A 20,479-nucleotide genomic window follows, 5' to 3' on the forward strand; every position below is an offset into this window, starting at 1 on the left:
TGATAAACCTGTGCTTCAGTATTTGCTCCTAGTACTCACCTTGCTTTGATAGGGAGTGGCTGGAGTGGGTGGTTTGAATGTAGTTTGAATGTAGTAGGGAGAGAGGAGGCCACCCCTTAGAGATGGCTTGAAGAGAACAGATAGAGGAGAGAAGTACTAAAGCAGTGGTTCTTAAACTTAAGAATCACCTAGGGCTTGGTAAAACTTTGTTCCTGGCTCTACCTTCAGAGTTTCTCATTTAATTGGTTTTGGATAGTCCTGAGAATTAGTATTCTCAAAAAGTTCTCAAGTGATGTGATGCTGCTGATCTGTGGGCCACACTTTGAGAACCTGTTTTTAGATGAAGGAAGGAGGTTTAGAGGAAGGAGAGACAGAGCAGAAGATCTTGCTTTTAATGTGATCTTTCTTTTGGTTGGCTGAAATTTGACATTTTAGAACAGAATTATGTCATGTCCTAAAAAATTTGGCTGTGGAATGCCAATCTTTTTTGTAGAAAATTATTCTATAAAATTCTTTTCTTAGTAAATAGATGGCATGGGCTCAACTGCTTTAAATGGAGGGAGTTTTGTGTCCTTAAAACAACATTTTCCCCTAATATAAGCAAAGTAGTACATCGTAGAAAACTTGAGAATTTCAGGAAAATGTAAAGACTAATCTGAGCACTCAGAGATAATCACTTTTATCTCTCTTATCAGTCTGGTTCATTTGAACAGGAATTTTTTAAAAGAAAAGATAAGGAATTACTTCTTAAGATAGAAACAAAACTTAATCCACGATGTCAAGAAGGTCAGTGGCCTGCGTTTGGTTTTAGGCCCATGTTCCAGGCTGTCTTACAGGAAAGGAGAACTAACTTATTGGATGTCTGCCATGTATCGGCCCTTCGCATATATTTCCCTAGATGAATCCTCACAACCCTAGAAGGCTGTATCATCTCTACTGAACAGATGAGGGGACTGAAGGTCAGAGTGGTCACAGCTAGTCGGTAGCAGTGGCAGTATGGTGTTGAATCCGGGTTCACCTGACTTATGAGTGCCTGAATCTCACACAGTAGAGGCTGCCACAGCCTCTACATGGAGAACACGATTGGCTTGGCAGTGATACCAATGGCTTCTTTAAAGAGAGGAAAAATAGCAGAGAACTCAATATTGGGCTGTGGAACTCCTTACCTTTCAGGAGCCTGTGGGAGAGATGCCGTGAGGAAGTCACTGTCACTGGAGTAGTAATACACAAAAAGAGATGAGAAAATCACTCCCAAGATGCCTTCTTAGAATCCCTAGGTCCGTGGGGCACTAAAAACAGGCAGGACTGGGGACAAGGCCAACACAAATGATAAATATATCCACTGTTTCAGTAAGCTGATAAACAGGTTCTGGGGGGAGAGTGGTTTCTTCTAAGCAGTTAGAGTTCATTTAGAAGAACTGATAACAAAGAAATGCAGGCCACAAGTAAAGATCCCTGGACTTGAGCAAATGAGGTCACTTTCAGAGTGAGTCACTACAGCAGACTGTCCTGAGAATTTTGATGACAAGAGGAGAGTACATGGAGGGGGCAGAAGTTGTTAAGGAGAGGTCTTGGATGAGGAAAGAGGTGTATATGATTGTTGGTTGGAATAAAATAACCCCAAGCATATTTGTAGGCAAAGAACCAAGGCTAGTAGGAAATGACTAAACTGAAGCTTTATGAAGTGAGACAATCACTGAGCAGGTGGAACAGGTGGGAGTGACATCAGGCATATGGAGAAAGGACTACATTTAGAAAGGAAAGGTCTGACCTCTGGGGGGAGGGAGAGAGAGAGAGAGAGAGAGTCATTAAAATGTGAGGGATGGTCCAAGTATAAGGGAAGCTGAGGGATCTCATACCAGCCTGTCTCTGTTTCAGCAAATCAGAATTCTAGAGGCAGAAGGGAGCTTGAGAATGACACTGGTGCTTCTTAACCTTCTCTGACCACAACTCACCTCCCTAACTTGGTCCCACTTTCCAATGAGTTAATAGAGGACCAGTGAAGAGAAAAATGAGAATGACAACAAATTTTAGTAACCCTTGGTAATTCACATAGTGCTGGTAAATGACCCACAGTAGAACTTAAAGATGAAAGTTATTGAAACTGAATCCTAGATCAGTTGCTTGCCATCCTTCCCACAGAACCTCTAGACATACCCTGTGGTAGGCCACAGGGCACTCTGGGAATCTCTGATCTGTGCCACCCACCTCCCCATCCCCCTCACAACTGAGGGAAGTAAGGCCTAGAGTGACTTCAGCACAATCACACACAGCTTGTTGGTGGCAGATCCTGGACTGGACGTAGGTCTCTCAATTCCATGCCCAGGGCTGGTTCCTCTTTCTCAAACAAGATGATGTCATCAACTGAGAGTTCATGGGGAGGGGAAGACATGAGAAGAGGGGAATGTTTAAACTGCTCTCGCGGAGGGAAGTGGACTTGATAGATTAGTCAAAGGAAGCCATGTTGGGGAGTGCTGTTTGAGTGAGGTCAGTTGCCTGGCTGTGCTGTCAGCACTGGCAGCACAGGGCCGGAAGTGAAAGCTGAAATGGTAAGAGTTCAAGCTCATGGGATTCTAGGAAGCTCCTAATGGTGTCGCTGAAATGACTAGCCAGTCAAGTTAGAGGGGGCTGGTAGTATGGGAAAAAGTGAAAGGACTGTGTGATCATGGGTTGAAAGAGGGTAAAGAGTGAGTTCTGTAAGAGTGAAGAGGGGCTGGGAAGGGCTAGGAAGTCCAGATGGAAAGCTTCAGACACCATGGGTGATGCTGGCTGCAGGGAAGGAGAGGTGCTGGTCTCTGGAGGAGGGGGATGTGCTGTGCCATTTCTCTCACAAAAGAGACGTCTTAAAGAATATGCCCTGGGTTTTCCTCAGAAATGAAGATAAATAGGCCTTTGGTGGTCTGGTCTCCAGATGTGTACTTTTATTTCCTGTGGGGTCTAAGGCAAAAGAAGGGACCTGTTATAACAATTTATTATGACAGTGAGAGCCACTGTCTCTTGGTTGTCTGTCATCTATTAGTCACGTCACGTGTTTTGCTTCATTTAACATCTGTAACTTTATGAAATAGGTATTTCTGTCCTTAGCTCACAGAGGAGGAGCCTGGGACCAGAGACTCTGGAAATTTACTCAAAACCACACAGCTGGTACATGGTGGGATTCATGCTAAAGTCCATCTGACCCTCAAAGCTTATATTTAAGGAAACTTAACCCTGAGGACCATAGTTCTCAAAAGGTTGTTAAGAACTCTCAATAGTCAACTCCAGTTGGGCTTCCTGCAGTAGCATTAAGGAGCTTTTTAACAACTTGCACTTGCTTTGCACTAGACTGAAGGAGAGTATCTGGGAGTGAGCTCTAGGAATCTATATTTTTAGCTAGTGCCTTAGCATGATCAAGGCAGACTTTACTCCGCTGAGGTTCATAGATAACTAATTAGGAGTCTTTTGAGGCTTAGCTACTTTCTCCATGTGTCTTCTTTTATTGCCTGATTCCCCATTAGGTGAACAGCAGAAAATCCTGACATCCCCATGGGACAAGAGGGCCAGGGAGAAGCTCAGAGGCTGTTTTCCACTCAAAAGTTCTATTACAACAGGGAAAGGTGGGGCCCTGGGGAAAAGGGTGTGGCAGCTAAGAAGAGAGTGGGTGGGTTAATCTCTGGAGTATGGAAAATTTTACAGGAAAGCTTATGGAGTATCTGTAAGGGTCTTTATGGAGTTGTCTGTCTGTGCAGAGGATCCTGTTAGTTAAAAAGCGTCATTCAAGGAACGTGTAAGCCCAACTTTCTCTTTGTGAACTGTGGAATTGGGGGAGTAGGAGAAGGAAGTGGCCAGGATTCAGTTAGAGGGGTAGAGAGTGGGTAGGGTTGTTCCCAACAGAGTCAGATGCCCCAGGCCTTAGAGGTAGAAACTAGTCTGGAGTGGGTTTTGAAGTGTGCAGCTGATTTGGAGAGAAATAAAGCAAGGAGGTACCGCTGTGGAAAGTGTGTTTTGTTTCATCACAGAAATAGAGGAGAGTCTGGGGACTCAGTGATTTGGCAGAAAGAGGACAGGCTTGGGCATCGGAGAGGCACCTCTGTCATCACCAGCTATGGGACCTTGAACTGGGAAGTCAACCTCTGTGCACCCAGCTTCTTCATCTAATTCCCACATAAGACATTGTTCTGAGGATTAGTTAGCTTATGTAAAATGACTGGCACATGTTTAGTAAGCCAGGCATTATGTGTGCAGAGGGTGGCCCATGAAGGGAGATAGGGGAGGCACTGGTTAGCAAGAGGGAGAGGAAAGTGCTGTGCACGTGGAAGGTCTGGAGTGCTGCCACCCGAAGGTGTGGCCGCTGGGGGAGCTGCTCCAAGTCTGCATCTGCTTTTCTCCAGCCAAGGCCGTGATGCACTGTCCCGGCTGCAGCTCTGGACATTTTTGAGGGCTCATCAGCAACCATGTCTTGTGCTGGAAGTGTGTTTCACACTGGAGCCACCGGGTCCAGATGGCCACTCAGCTGTTGGCCTCAGCAAATCCCTGACCCTGTGCAGCAGGGGCCAGAATGTCTGTCTTCTGCTCCTCTTACCATGCCAAGAGGAAGCCCCAGGCAGAGCCCTGCTGCTTTAGAGGTGGCCACGAGGCTTGAGGAACGCAAGAAGAGGTGAAAGTGTCAAGCCAGGGGCCCGAGGCAGGCACTTCCTGCCCTGAAACACACAAGTACATTTCCTGCATGCATGGATAGACAGAGACCTTGGGAGACAGTTACCTCAGAACAGAAATTCATGAACAAAACCAACTAAATGCTTTTGTTTTTAATTTGCACTCACGGGGTGGAGGGGAGGGGACTCTGTGCTTCACATTAGCTGCACCTGGGGTACTGGAGTGACATGTCTATGGGTTCCTTGTGCTGCTTTTTTATATGATTTTTTTGCCCTGAAATGCTCCCTTCTTTACCTTCACTGCATCCCTTAGAGATTCCTCCCACTTAGGGAAAACCCAACACTTTCTAAGAAGAGTAGAAAGGATCCATTGGAATATACTTCAGCTTTTTGCATCTCTTGCCTCCCTCCCACTAGTTCTTCCCCCCAAGGTCTAGAACACCAGCTAGAAGGTTCTTCAGAGTCCTTCCCTCTACCAGTAATTCTGCCCATTGACCTCAGCACCTACATCGGTTTTTTGTTTTCCTTTTTCTGCCTTGAGCAGGCAGACCTGAGGTTCCCTGGCAGCCCCGGCCTCACAGCCCCCTCGAAGTCCTTTGTGTCTGCATCTTCTATATTTGGCCTGTGGCTGAAGGCCTTGTTGGCCCAGGACCTGGGATTTCATGTATTGCTCATATCCATGTATCTACCTACATCTTAGGGGAACCTGGGAATGGCAGGATGATGCAATGTTTTCAAGACTGGGAAGTCAGATATTATATGTATACTTTCCTGGAGTACATTTCCAGCCCCTTGCCAGATGACCGATGGGTTACTGCTCCTTTAACTCTGACTCCTATACAAGATAGGTTAGAAACTGGCCTCTTAGCAAGGCCACTGGGTAGAAAGAAGTGAAGTGGGAGGTGTGGGACTTGTCCTGGGTGAGGGTCTGCATTTCTCCTTTTCCCCCTGCAGCCCTGGCCCGCCACCGCTACCTGAAGCAGGCTCAGACCCTAGGTCCTCAGATGATGGAAAAACCCCTATACTGGGGGGCGGACAGGAGCTCCCAGGTTTCATCTTATCCAATGAACCCGCTGCTGCAGCGAGGTAAACCTTGCCCGAGATTTGGGATGGAAGGGGGCAGAGGGCAAGGGTAGGCACTGGGTCTATATTGGGACCCTCATGACCAATATGGCGGGTGTCTGGGATTGAGGATGGGGTCGGGATAGATGCAAGCTGATTAATGTGGCATTCTGGTGCCCTGGTTCTGAGGAGTATGTTTTGGGCCAGCAGTTCTGCATGTTCTTATCCTTGTTTCTATTCAGATTTGTCCCTGCGATCCAGCCTCCCACCGATGCCAATGACCCAGACCACCGCTCACCCTCCCATTGCAAATGGTGTCTTAGAGTATTTGGAGAAAGAGCTGCGGAACCTCAACCCAGCCCAGCCTCTGCCCCATGACCTCAAAGCCATATCCGGCCAAGCCTGCAGCATGCTGTCCTCTCTGGGCTCTGAGGTTGTGGAGCGCAGAATCATCCACCTGCCCCCACTGATCAGAGACCTGCCGTCCTCAAGGAGGACCAGCAACTCCTCCCACCAGCTATGGCTTACCCCAATTCCCCCTGGACCCTGGGATCCGAGGGAGGGGAGAAGGCAGCCCCACTATTCTGATTTCCACCAGGAGCTTCAGGACCAGGAGCCTAAGCGCTGGGCGTTGGAGGCACGGGAGCTGAACCGACTTCAGAGGGGAAGACACCACCGCTCTGGGGTGCACAGGTCCCCTTTGCCCTGGTCAGACAGGGACAGCCTCAGCGATGGCCCCTCATCAAGGGAGGCCCGTTGGCGGCCCGACCACCCACCTCTCCGGAGCCGGTACCCAGACGGACCCCGCAGGCCCAGACCCCAGGAGAATGCACAGAGGCACCAGAGGCGCAGACACCGTAGCTACTCCCCTCCCTTGCCTTCTGGCCTCAGTTCCTGGAGCTCTGAGGAGGATGAGAAGGAGAGGCACCCCCAGAGCTGGGGAACCCACCGCCACCACAGCTCACACTCCTCTAACTGGCCTGAGGAGAAGCCACCCAGCTACCGCTCACTGGATGTCATGCCAGGCAAGAATGGCAGGAAAAAAGGGAGTGTGGAGAGGCGCTCGGTGAGCCTGGGGCATCCTGCTGCGGGTGGGGTGTGGGCAGAGCGGGGCTTGGCCACAGCTGACACAGGCCACCCTGCCTGCTCCTGATGTGGGTACCTCGTCCTTGAGCTTGCCCTGTAGGCGTGGTGAGACCTCTTGTCAGAGCTAGAAGGGGCCTGTGCCATCCAGAGGGCAGAGGAGGGCTCCATGCTTGATGCTTAAAAAGGGCCTTCTCATCCTCAGACCAGCCCTCCTCACAGTCTCGTGAGGCAGGGTTCCCCCATTTCACAGATGAAGAAACAAGGCCCAGAATAATTTCAGCGTCCCTGAGTAGTGGAGCTAAGACTTAAATGCAGGTTTCGTGGCTAAGGCTTTACTTCCTGTCATAGCTGCCTGTCTTTACTTAGCAACCCTATTTCCATACCCCAAATTAGACCATGCCTGACAGAGGACGTTTGTGCCACTTCTGGGGGCAGCAAGTCAGTGTGCAAGGCCTTGTATTTGAGGATGAGGTCCTGTGAGACCCCCTGGAAGGAATCCTTAAACTGATTAAACAAGCAAACAAATAAAAAACAACTTATATCCCCAATATGAGTCAAAACTTTAGGGTTTAGGAATAGGCAAGGTGCCAATGAGTGCCAGTTGTAGCTTACTAACCTAAAAGGGGTGCAAAGAGGGATCATAGGCCTTTTAGGCCTTCAATTTTTTTAAAGATATGACTTAAAAAAATCATTTTATAATTGATATACCAAAACGATGTGTTCCCTTATGTCACTTTGCAAAATTATGCTGCCATGGCTCAAAAATATTCATGAACTGCCTTCAGAGTCAACTTAAATGAAAACCTATTTCTCTATCTGACCAAAATCCTTTTCTACTTTGCTTCCTTTGAGATAAAGGGATATGTGGTAGGCTCTGAGGGAAGTTCCCAGAGTAGAGAATATTATAGGAAGAATTTTAGTCTCCCACACATTTCCAAGGATGTCTGGAAATGCAAGTTTTAAACCAATCCCAGGCATGGAGTGTGCAAAGAAACAGGCACCTTATGGGAGCTATAGTGCTAGCTTTTCTAGATAAGAGCCGTGGTGAAAGAGTAATTCATGAGGAAGGTAGCAAAGTCCTGTAGGTAGTTCTAAAATAATGACAGTTCTCATAGATGTCCCAGGAAAGAGGCAAAGGCCAGTAACAATGAAATTTAGTAGTATCCTTACTAAGTGGTACCTAACTATGGCCATTGATGCCATATTCCATTTAACCCTCACAGCATCCTGTGAGGTTTATACTCTTGTCTTCATTTTTATAGTGGATACAACTCTTTCTTCCAGGTTATCAATAAGAAAATTACATCCTGGAAGAACACCTGGAACCAGTTAAAGCCAGGACAACTGCTCCTCCTTTAGTCAGAGAGTGACTAGACTGTCTCTTATCTTCATTTTAACAGAAAAAAATGTAATTTGAAAGGCAGTTTTTGGCCCCAAATCCAAACCCTATCTTTGAAGTTTTTCTTAACTTTCTTCTCTTTAAGTGAAATTATGTGGTTTCTTATAAGTGAGAGTAGGGTGAAAGAAACACTTGTTATGTTCCAGATATTGGGGTAAGCCTTTTCCAAAACTTATTTATTTAATCTTTGCAACAATGTGTGAGGCTCAGTGACATTGGATATCATGCTGGACGTCACACAGCCAATAGGCAGTGAAGCCAGAATGTGAACATGGGTAGCCTGCTGACTCTCAAGCCTGTACCTTTTCAGTAACTTTATGCAGCCTCATTTGAAAGAAACAAGAATCATTTCGGGCAGTGGTATTTTCCTGTTATATTTCTTCCTGGTAACTTTATTTCTTCCTCATTTTCTAAAAGTCTCACAACTTCCTTTATCATTAAGATGTACACACCACTAATTCTACCACAAGCAAACCAAATTTTCTATTGTAAAGTTGCTCACAAGATGCAAAGATTTTGCTCAGGATCATTTTGAAGGTGCCCATTCATTGTTTTGAATTTCTCTGAGCTTATCTCCCAAAGAGTTATCACCTTGAACTGTTTACTCATATTCTGAATGAGTACAGGCCCAGGGCTATGGCTGGCTTTAGAAGATTGATTGGTTTGAAGAGCACAGTGTTTTGTTTATAGTCTGAATTTTGAATGCCTTCAGTGAAGCAAAAGCCTCCAGGGCCAAAGTCTTACTCTTTGCTGCTCTCCTAGGTGGGACTGGATGCTTCCCATACACTTTTTCCCCTCCCCCTCCCCCCATACACTTTTCTAACCTCTGAAGGCTTCAGAAGCTTGCTGCTAACTTCAGAACTTATAACACAATTGGGCCACTAGATGGCAATCTTTGATTATGTATAACAAAGTTTGCCTTTGCTCTTTGAGTTAAATAAATGTATCACTATTTTTTAAAATCAATCTTTCAGCAGTTACAGCTTCACCATAACTTTTAACAAAATGCTTATTAAAAATACTTTATTAAATATTCAGAGCAGTATGCATTAATCAAAAAACCTCTTGGCTTACATGGAACCTACTCTCTAAGGATAATGTTTAGCAAGTAGATACTGAGGAACAAGGGCTTCCATCCAAAAAGGTAAGAGAACTATTCTCTGCACAGTGCCCATGAGAAAATGGGAGGTATGTTGAGGAATCTCCCATTTGACTACAGAATCAGGATTCCAGCAGAGATCTGACCTCAGGTTTGGTGTTTTTTTTTCACTTCATCAAAGGCTACATCCTCAGAAATACAGGAAACTGTAATGTCAAGTTTTAAACTCCTGTGATTTCAGACTGGGTTGCTCCTCTGTTCCTGGCCTCCTTCAAATGGATTATCTTTCTTTCTAATCTTTCCCTACAAGAAAGGGCTTCCCAGGCATTTCTGGTTTGTTACAAAGTTGCCCTATACCTCCTGTTCTAATACAAAAGAAAACTCCTGCATTCCTTCTTCTCCAAGTTAAACTCAAACTTTCAGTAGAGAATCCAAGATTCTTTTTTTTTTCTTTTTTCTTGACTTGATTTAATAAAAAAATTTTTACTCAGTATACTTAGTCTTCTACTTTTAATACAATTCCTTGATCATGTCTAGGTTTCTCTTCAGCAAGCCCTGCACAAGTTTCTTTTGTCCCATTTCATTGCTTTTCTTTGTATCAGAGAATATTCATCCCATTGCATTTGATTAGAAGCCATGCTCCCTAAAACTCATTTTCCTGATAAAATGGAAACAATTTTTTTATAGTAACATGAATGTATATACATATACAATGCATTTAACGGTAGGTTTTGGGACAGATACCTTGTTTTGCCATTTCAAATAGGATAAGAAAGGTCACATTCATGGACTATAGCTATAGATATTCAAAACTTAGGAATGATCCCCAATAATACTTAGTTAGAGAAATATGAGAAACATAGAAACATAGACAGTCCTTGCCCTGATAGAACAAGTTGAAAAAGCCAAAAGATCAAGCTGAAGAAAAGTCACTGAGTTTGGTCAGAAAGAGATAATGATCTTTGAAAAATAACTTGAGAAAAATACTAAGGTATGAAGCTCAACTTTTTAGAAAAGGGCCAAAAAGGAATGGTTCAAGAGAATATGAATAGGAAAAAGAAGAACTGGGCCATGTCTTCATGAACAAATGGTAGGGAGGTGGGCTGACGAATGGACAGGGTCCTTTTTTTTCAGTCTAAGGAAGATTTGAAGGTGTTGAAGTCATCAGGAGGCAAAGTGAATGAGATTGTAAGAAATTTTTAAACATTAAAGGTATTTGAGGGAGGCTCCAGGAAGTTATGAAAGAAGAGAAACCTAAGCCTGGGGAAGAGACTGGCTTCATGAGGAGTCAAGAAGTATTTTTTAGGTTCAGTTATGTTGTCCCACAACTCACCTAGGATTTGCACCAGGATCAAGTGAACCTTGTAAGTTGTATGCACAGACAATAGATCCCAGCTGACTGGATTCTTTTGTGTTCTATTCCCCAGGAGAGAGACAGCTCCCATAGTGGAAGGAGTGTGGTCATTTAGTCACCTGGCACAGCGCTACATCTTTGGCTACTCCTCAGCTCCCACATGTCATCAACATCACCCAGATTTCCAGCTGACTTGGGAGGGACACTGAAAGTGTCTATCTTGCAGATTCTGAGAACAAAATAGAAAAATATTAAAAACAAGAGTTTGAGGAATTAATTACTGTAGTGTTAGCTTTGGCTCACACTCTGCACATTTAGAGTATCTGACTTGTAATGGACTCTTAACTGGTTTGTGATCTCTCAGGAAATTAGTAGCCTGAGTCTTCAACTAGGTTACAGAGCTCAGAACTATGGCCATTCTCAAAGTGAGAACTCAGGAATCTTTAAGAAGAAATCAAACATGTTTCAGGTACAGGATATTTATTGAATATGGAAATTTCCACGGGAACTTGTCTCTATTTCTATAACATACCTCCATTTTAGGAGTCCACCTTGCTACACCCATGCCCAGTCCTGAGGGCTCCTGAGGGTCAAGTCAGAGATGGTACAGGAAATACTCTCATGGGTTATTTAGGCAAGTGTGGAAGATCACTAAGAAGCAATTATACACCAAACTTATCTCTCTCGCTTGTTTTCTCCTCCCCGCTCCTCCTCCTTTTTTGGGGGGAGGGGCCTACATCTAATTTATATATCCTTACATATTATGTATCCACTAAAATCACTTTACATTCTTCTTGGGAACAACACAGTATACAAATAAATTAGAAAATATACTGACCTAAGGATTCTGTCCCAAATTAATACTTACTTTGGTGCACTTGACTGAACTGAGTTTTCTTCCCTACTAAAGCTCAGAGAAGAGCCAGCCTGGCTCTTCTTGGATAGTTTGGAGTCATCTTGGACTTGGATAGTTTGGAGTCACCTTTCTCCTGGCACCGCTCAGCCTTGTAGAGTTGAGATTTCCCAAGCAGAAGCATCGAGGTAGGTCTGGCCACTGAGAGAACACCAGGAGGAAAGGACTATGCCCTCTCTATAGTAAGCTCTACTACTCCCTCCCATTTTCCCCAATCCCTTTGCTGGTTTCATGAATCCATCTGTGCTTGATGTAGAGATGCTCCTTGAGAAGATTGGAAGGAGATGGTCTGAAAGGAGGGGTGTGTGTGTGTGTGTGTGTGTGCGCATGCACGCTCCTCAACAGTATCTTTATGTATATGGCCTTATTCTCAATTTAGATTCTATTGTGTTGACACATTCATTTTTCCCCCCAGCCTCATTAATTACATCCAGAGAAAATAGATTAAATGCGTGAATCAGGCAAAGATTACTTTCAGATTTTTGATGTCTATAATGTAACTGGGTCTAAAATAGCAAAACAGAAACAAAAATAAAAAATTTTAACAGATAAGACATAAAATTCAGTAGGTGAGGGTCTTCTGGTCTGGACAAGATGGTATAGACTTTTTCCTTGCTCCTTCCCACTAAGCATAACTTTATAAACCCTGAAAATGCCATGAGAAACAGGCAAAGGAGAACTCTAAAGGATGCTAAGAAGGCGGCAAGGTGGTTTGGGAACTCAGGGTGTGAGGCATAACACAGAGGCAGGGTATCTTGAATCCCCCAACCAAAAAAGAGAGACACCCAGAGCTGGCATTTCCCAACTTCCCACCTAGCAAAAGAAGGTAATAGCTCATTCTTCCCCCTGGATTTAGTGGGAGTCTCTCTGACAACCTCGGGCAATGGGGACCATCTAGGAACCCTGCCAAAAATAAGTGACCAGGGGAAGTACGCTCCTTCCCTGCTAGGCCAGAGACTCTTCCATGGAGAAGTACTATGGTGAGTAGGAAGAACCAGTAAGAGGCTCAGATAAAGTGAGTAACCCAGCTGAGAAAGCTCTTTGTTCTCAAGGGCCAGATACTCTCTTCCACTGCCCAGAGATAGTAGTGCTGACTACGAAACCAAGAAAAAGGACCTGTCACAGCTAATAGCCTGAGCCTGGAAGCCACTTGTTTCCATGAAACTGATACTCTTCTCCCTGGCCCAGATTAACTAGGGTAGCAGGGGAACACCAAGAGAAAGATTTCTACATACTCCTCACCAAGAGTTATCTAGCAACCCAGCCAGGGGAAATTCTGTCTGTCACCTCAGGCAGCGCTGACAGAGACCAGAGTGATCCTTAGCAGCACCATGTACATCAAATAGACCAACATAACATCACAAATGTTCTGAATCATTAAACTGCCATTGGAATCATGGCCTGCAAAAGTAGGTGACAACTTGTATGTTGAACCTAAGAGAGTAACTTCCTATAAAATAAAATATTAAAATAGGACCCAGAGTATCCTAACATAATAGACAAAATGACCAGGATACAAACCACGAACCAAGAAAATCACAATTTGAATGAAAAACGAAATCACCTGATGCCAACCTGATATGAATCAGATGTTGGAATCATCTGATAAGAATTTGAAGGCAGATATTATAAAAATGCTACAACAATTACAATTCTCTTAAGAAATAGAAAATCTCAAAAAAAATAATAATTATGCAAAAAAGAAAAGGGAATTATAAAACTGAAAAATACAAAGCTTAGAAATTAAAAACTCACAAGATGAGCTCAACAGAAGAGTGGAAATGGGAGGCTACAATCAGTGAACATGAGGACAGAACAATAGAATTCACTTAATTTGAACAATAGAAAAGAAACTGGAAAAAATGAACAGAGTCTCAGGGACCTGTAAGACTACAACAGAATATCTAATATCACTGGAGACCCAGAAAGTAGAGGAGAAAAGTAGGGACGAATGAGTATTTGAAGAAATAATGGCTGGGAACTTCCCGTATTTGATGAAAGACACCAACTTAGAGATTGAATGAACCTAAAAGCTAAATGAACCCAAACAGGATAAACCTAAAGGATCCATGACAAGATACATCATAATTAAACTTTTAAAAAAGGACAAAAACTCTTGAAAGGAGCCAAAGAGAAACAAGGCTTTCTCTGTAGGAAACACCAATTTAAGTGGATTTGTTATGTAAAACCATGAAGAAGGAAAGGGCAGAACGTTTTTTAAGTGCTGAAAGAAAAGAACTGTTAACATAGTTCTCTATCTGGAAAAGCTATTTTTCAGGAATGAAGGGAAAATAAAGACATTCAGAGATGAGTGAAAGTTAAGATTCTGTGACTAGCAGGCCTACTGTGAAAAGACTGAAGTTTTCCAAGCAGAAAGGAAATGATAAAAGAAGGAAACTTACAGCATCAGGAATCAAGAAGAAACAATAGAAAGAACAGAAATATGAGTCCATACAATAGCACATTTCCTTATGAGTTTTATAAACAGATTGAAACAAAAATTATAATACTAATACTCAAAACAATGATATTTAAAGGTGGGAAAGGTAAAGAGACCTAAATGGAAGTGAACTTTCTATACTTCATCTGAAGTGGTAAATGTTGATACCAGGACATCGTTATAATTAGCACCAACAGCAACCACCATGAAAATTATACAGAGAGAAAAACTCAAAAGTATTACTCAGACATCAGAAAGGATGAATACCTACCATTTATATCAACATGATGGAACTGGAGGGGATTATGCTAAGTGAAATAAGTCAAGCAAAGACAATTGTCATATGGTTTCAATCATATGAGGAACAGAAGGAATAGCTTGGAGGACCATAGGGGAAGGGAAGGAAAACTGAATGGGAAGAAATGAGAGGGAGACAAACCATGGGACAAATCAGGAAATAAACTAAGGGTTATAGAAGAGAAACAAATGCAGAAGAATTGAAATCATACAGAATGTGTGCTCTATCATGGAATCAAACTGGAAATCTATAACAAAGACAACAGGAAACTCTTGAAACACTTGGAAACTAAGCAAACACACTTCTAAATTATGGACAAAAAGGAAGTCTCAAAGGGAATTTTAAAAGTACATAGAACTAAATAAAATGAGAACACAACATATCAAAATATGTAGTATCCAGCTAAATCAGTACTGAGAGGGAAATTTATAACACTAAATGTTTACATTTAAAATGGGGAAAGATGTCAATTTCTGTAATCTAAGTTCTTAATTCAATAAACTAGAGAAAGGAGCAAAACAAACCCAAAATAAAGGTATGAACTAATATAAGAACAGAAAATAAAACTGCAAATAGAAAACATTACCAAATAACTCAAGAAACAAGAAGCTTGTTCTTCAAAAATATCGATAAAATTGATAAACCTCCATTAAGACTGACAAAAACAAAATACATACTATCAATAATCAGGATAAAATAGGAAATATCATTCCAGAGACTGCAGCCAGTATAAAGTAAGTACAAAAGTATAAAATAAATAATAAACATAAATAATTATCATATAGTTATTAAGCAATAATTATAAATAAATAATGAGAGTACTACCTATAACTTTATGCTCATAAGTATGGTGGCTTAGAAGAAATGAAATAATTCCCTGAGAACCACAGCCAAAATTCAACTAAGATGTAATAAATCATCTCAAAAGTTCTATAACCATTAAGGAAATTGAATTTTTTTGGCTATAAGATTTTTTTTATATTCAATTTGTTCTACTTTCACATCATGTCCAGTTTACTGATACAGGTAAGTGACAACTGTAGAAGCCTGGATATCTCTCAACAGAAATGAAGGAATAATGTTTGTTTCCAAAACATTATATGCTCCGATGGAGGAACCTGAGTTAATGTAAAAATTTTTTAATGCTCATATGCTTCAAATTTGTGCGTATGAGATAAGAGTGTCCACATCAAACTACCTCTGTAACAGGGCTTAAGCTGGCTATATCTCCCATGGAATGACTTGATGTCCATATCTCCCCGTGGAATAACCTGATGCCCATATTTTCCCATGGAATAACTTGATGCCCATGGAGCAAACCGATTTTGAACTGCCCAGCAGTTACAACTTTCTGTTCTAGATAATTCAGATTCTCATCAAAGCCTCTTCTTACAATCTGAATATCACAGGCCAAAGTCTTGAGATAGTCGTAGCTGGTTTTGGTCCAAAGTTTCCAGCACAGAGAATGTTGAATCTTTCCTGGCACCAGCAGTTTTTTTAGCTGGCAAACTAATATGGGATATGCAGGTCTCTTTTTACCAACACCAACAACCTATCACTGGGCTCCGCTCAGTCACCACAAGCACTGCCACCTCAGGAAACTGGATTTTTAATTAAAAGCTCTCTGAAATGAAATCTCCAGACCAAGACAGTCTTACTGGAGAAGTCTAGCACAACTTTAGAAGTATAATTAACACTAACTTTATACAATTTCTTCCAGAAGAGGAGGACACACTCCCCGCTCATTTCAGGAAGACAGCACAAAGCCACTGCAAGTCATTACAAAAAAAAGAGAAAACTATGAACAAACATCCTTCCCGAACTTAGATGTAAAAATCCTTAACAGAATATTACCAAATATTTAAATATACAAAAATAATTATACACCATGAACAAGTGGGAGTTGGTCCCTATACATAAGCCTGTTCCCAGCATAGTAAAAACAATCTTGAAAGATGAAATTGGAGGACTTATCCTTTCCAATTTTAAAATGTACTATAAAGCTATAATAGTTAAGAGAGTGTGGTACTGACCTAGTATAGACATATTGATCAGTGGAACAGAATTAAGAGTCCAGAAATAAATCTTTACATTTATGGTAAATTGATTTTTTACAAAGCTTTTTAGGCAATTCTGTGAGGGAAGGATTGTCTTTTCTACAAATGATGCTAGGTCATTTAGATAGCCACATGTAAAAAGATGGATTTAGAACCCTCATATACATGTAAATAATTAATTCAAAATGGATAACAGTCTAAATGTAAGAGTTAAAACTGTAAAACATTTAGAGAAAAAGAGAGAAGAAAACCTTTATGTCCTTGGATTAAGTAAAGAGTTCTTAGTATGACACCAATAGCATAATCCTTAAAAGAAAATAATTATAAATTGGACTTCATCAAAATTTGAGTTTTGTACTTCAAAAGACACCATTAAGGAAACAGAAATACAAACCACAAACTTAGAGAATATATTCACAAATCCTTGATAAAAATACTTCTAACCATAATCTATAAAGAAATCTTATAGCTAAATAAGACAAATGACAAAATTTTTAAAAAGAGACAGGTTTGAATAGAGATTTCACAAAGGAAAATATAAAAATGGTTAATGAGCACATGAAAAGATGTTCTAAATAATATCACTATCATTACTATCATAATAATACTATCACTACAAATTAAAACCACAGTGAGACACCACTTCGTACCCACTAGAATGACAATAAGGAAAGAGACAATAGTAAGTGGTAGCATAAATGTGGAAAAATGGAAACCTTCATAGTTGCTGATGGAAATGTGAAATGATGGGGCTGCTTTGAAAGACCTTTGGCAATTAAAAATGCATATTAGACATACATTTACCATACAACCCAGAAATTCCACTCCGTTATTACCCAAGAGAATTTATCTACATAAAAATATATATAAATGTTCATAGAAGCCTTATTTATAATAACAAAAAAAAAGTAGAAAAAAATCCAGATTTCCATCAACTGGTGAACATATGAACAAAATGTGGTATAGCTATACAATGGAATTCTATTCAGTAATAAAGAAAAACAAAATACTGATGAATACTACAACATGGATGAACTTCAAAAATGTTAAGTGAAAGAAGCCAGATACAAAAGACCACATATCATATGATTCCCATTTATATGAAATGCCAGAAAAGGCAAATCTGTACAGACAATAAGTAAGTTAGTGGTTGCCTAGGACTGGGGTTGGAACAGGAATTGACTGCAAATGGACAGGAGGTTTCTTTCCGGGGTGACGGAAATGTTCTAAAACTGGATTGTGGTGATGGCTGCACAATTTTGTAAACTTACTAAAAGTCATGAAATTGTATGCTTATAATGTGTGAATTCTATGATATATACTATACCTTAATAAAAGTCTTAACTATAGTAGGTCAAACATCATTACAAAATGTGTTTTCTGACATACAATGAATGATAGAAATCCTTTTAAAATGTGTTCATATAAATGATAATTTTAATTTAAAATTTTTTTCTTTTCTAACAGAAAAAGGGAAATTGAAACAAAACTGGAAGAATTGTTAAACTTCAAATATTTCATTTGAAGAGATTTTATTTTTGAAAAGAGCCCTCCTGGATTTTGAAAAAAGACAAAGGAAAATGTTGAGCAGTTGGAAATCATTGTGTTTTAAAACCCCAGGTTTTGAAAGCCCTATCAGATTATGAAAAAAGACAAAGGAAAATGTTGAGTAGTTGGAGTCATTGTGCTTTAAAACCCCAGGTTTCAAATGCTAGCCACTCTCACATTCCCTGTAATCTCTGCTCACCTCTTGATTTAGTTTTGTTGTCAAAGAAAATAAAGTTCCCAGTTATATTTATTTTTAAAAACCCAAAGAAAATATAATTTTTATTCAAAGTTATTTTTCAACTTCTACAAAAAGGATACAAAGATACAGGCATCTTAAAAATCAAAACCAGCTCTGGTCTCAATTCTGTTGAGTAAAATGTTATGCTTCTTGGGGGTAATTTCATGGAGGACAAAGTTCATTTTAAGTTCAGCTACATCAAGATATGAAATAGCCATAAGAGATTCTTAATCTCAGGAAACAAACCGAGGGTTGCTGCGGGGGAAGGATAGGGTGACTGGGTTATGGACATTGGGGAGGGTATGTGCTATGGTGAGTGCTGTGAATTGTGCAAAACTGATGAATCACAGACCTGTACGCCTGAAGCAAATAATATATGTTAATAAAAAAAAAGAGATATGAACTAGCCAGTCCTTCCCTCCTCCCCACCTCTACCTACTGCTTGAGCTCTCCTTCTAATAAATAAATAAAATCTTTTAAAAAAAAGGAACCTCAAATTTACATATTTTATTTCTTATAGATGAGATACATTAGTTTGTTTAGATACATATTTTATCATTTTAACATTTATTTTGCAATCATAATTCTCATAATTAATATTGGTTTTTTATTTAATGCAGGTTCTCCATTCCCAAGTTATTTTTATTCATCTTTTCTTATCAGGACTTCATCATTGCATAGCTTTTGCAAGTCTCATAAAGGCAATTTTACTTGAGTTTGTTCATGTTTATAAAAGCTGTCAGGCCCCTACAATTTCAACCACATCTTGATATAATTTTTTTCTTTAGGATATTGTAATAGCTGCTCCATTATCATTTGGTATTGAATTCTGATGTGGAAAAGACTGAAGATGGTCTGTGGGAATATTTTTTCTCTTCTCTGTAGATCAGTGGCTCTTAATATATGGTCCCAGGTCAGTAGCATCAACACCATATGGGAATTTGTTAAAATGCAAATTACCAAACCCCATGTTATGGCTACTGAATAAGGAACTTTGGTATAGAGTCCAGAAATGTTTTAAAAAACCATCCAGATGTTTCTCATGCCTACTAATGTTTGAGAACTATTTCTTTTTTTCTGCCTAGATACTTGAAGATATCTTGTAATTCAATGACCTACTCCACTAATCCAGGATATTTTAGAATTGAGAGTTCTCTGTCAAAATTTCCTGAATTCCTTTCAGTGTGCACTCTGACTGATGAAGGATACAAAGCAAACAAATTAATCACTTGGCTGCTATGACTGAATGACTATACATCTCAGGTTAGTTTTAATTTATGCCTATTGTCCCAGTGTATTTATGACTAGGGCCTCCTTCCATTTTCAAGACTGTCCTAGTTTGGATGATAGATTATATGGTCATCCTATTTATGACCAGTGAGCCCAGTGGCTTGCAACTATCTATGATCAAATGCGTTATGATCTCTGGGGAAGCTCTGAGAGGAGATTCAGCATAAAGGCCCATAGTTTTGGAGTAAAAAGCTCTTGGCTTGCTATTGGGCTATGGTGGAGACTGAATACTCATTTGACTATGGATCACTGTTGCCCCACATGAATTGAGTGTTTTATCTACCAATCCATAGAATCAGCCATTTCCAGCAATACTCCTTTATCATGTGGTATATTTGGGACTGGGCTTGAGCAATTGAAAATTGGATGAGCTGGTAGCTCTTAATCCTGGTGTGTCTATTCCCATTGCGCTGCTATCCTGCTCTCATTCTTGACTTTAGCCACATGCAATGCTCTTGATGGCCAGAAAAAAATCTGAGTCTATTTTGCAGAGGGTTTTGCATGACAGTTGGTGATGACTTCTGCAATGCAGCAGAAGTCAATGCAGTCCCACCAAGTTTGTGATCCTGCAAAAAAAGAAAGGTAATTCCATCTAGTGGGCAGAACCCTAAACATGACATCTCATTGCTCATTTAGTCCAAAGGAAAGCTGAGTTGCCTCTTGGGGGAAATTGGAAGGGGAGGTGAACAATGAGAGACTATGGACTCTGAAAAACAATCTGAAGGGTTTGAAGAGGTGGGGGGGGGCGGGAGGTTGGGGGAACCAGGTGATGGGTATTAGAGAGGGCACAGATTGCACGGAGCACTGGGCATGGTACAAAAACAATGAATACTGTTATGCTGAAAATAATTTAAAAAATGATTAAAAAACAAAACAAAACAAAAAAACCAAAAAAACAAAGGAAAGCTGGCCTAAGGAGAAGCTCTATAGAAATACATGACTAGAAAGCTAATGATTTGGCAGCACAGTCAGGGACATGAAAGGAACAATATGAGAATTGAGGGTGCCTAGGTGGCTCAGTTGGTTAAATGTCTGCCTTCTGCTCATGTCATGATTGCAGG

The 20,479-nt window shown here is 40.9% G+C and overlaps 1 protein-coding gene and 1 long non-coding RNA gene across 5 annotated transcripts in view; one reads left to right on the forward strand and one right to left on the reverse strand.

The window, feature by feature from the left end:
- The window catches only part of ILDR1 (immunoglobulin like domain containing receptor 1), a 29,501-nt gene extending 18,183 nt beyond the window's left edge, over positions 1–11,318 (forward strand). For 2 of the 4 annotated variants that reach the window (XM_032869552.1, XM_032869555.1), the window contains 2 exons: positions 5,589–5,720; positions 5,939–7,292. In XM_032869552.1, the coding sequence (XP_032725443.1) occupies positions 5,589–5,720; positions 5,939–6,849 (1,043 nt within the window). In that variant the 3' untranslated portion in view covers positions 6,850–7,292. Of the gene's footprint in view, positions 1–5,588; positions 5,721–5,938; positions 7,293–9,274; positions 9,745–10,707 lie in introns of those variants that run through there. The other 2 variants (XM_032869553.1, XM_032869554.1) reach the window with 2 other exon arrangements.
- On the reverse strand, positions 5,087–20,060 carry LOC116874688. Its single transcript, XR_004384050.1, has 3 exons — positions 19,385–20,060; positions 16,787–16,792; positions 5,087–5,099 (listed from the first exon to the last, which is right to left on the reverse strand). It is a non-coding gene; the product is annotated as an uncharacterized LOC116874688 (long non-coding RNA).
- Positions 20,061–20,479: the final 419 nt, after the last annotated feature.

Source organism: Lontra canadensis, unplaced genomic scaffold, assembly GCF_010015895.1.
Source record: "Lontra canadensis isolate GAN:19392208 unplaced genomic scaffold, GSC_riverotter_1.0 scaffold38, whole genome shotgun sequence".
NCBI classification, from domain to species: domain Eukaryota; kingdom Metazoa; phylum Chordata; class Mammalia; order Carnivora; family Mustelidae; genus Lontra; species Lontra canadensis.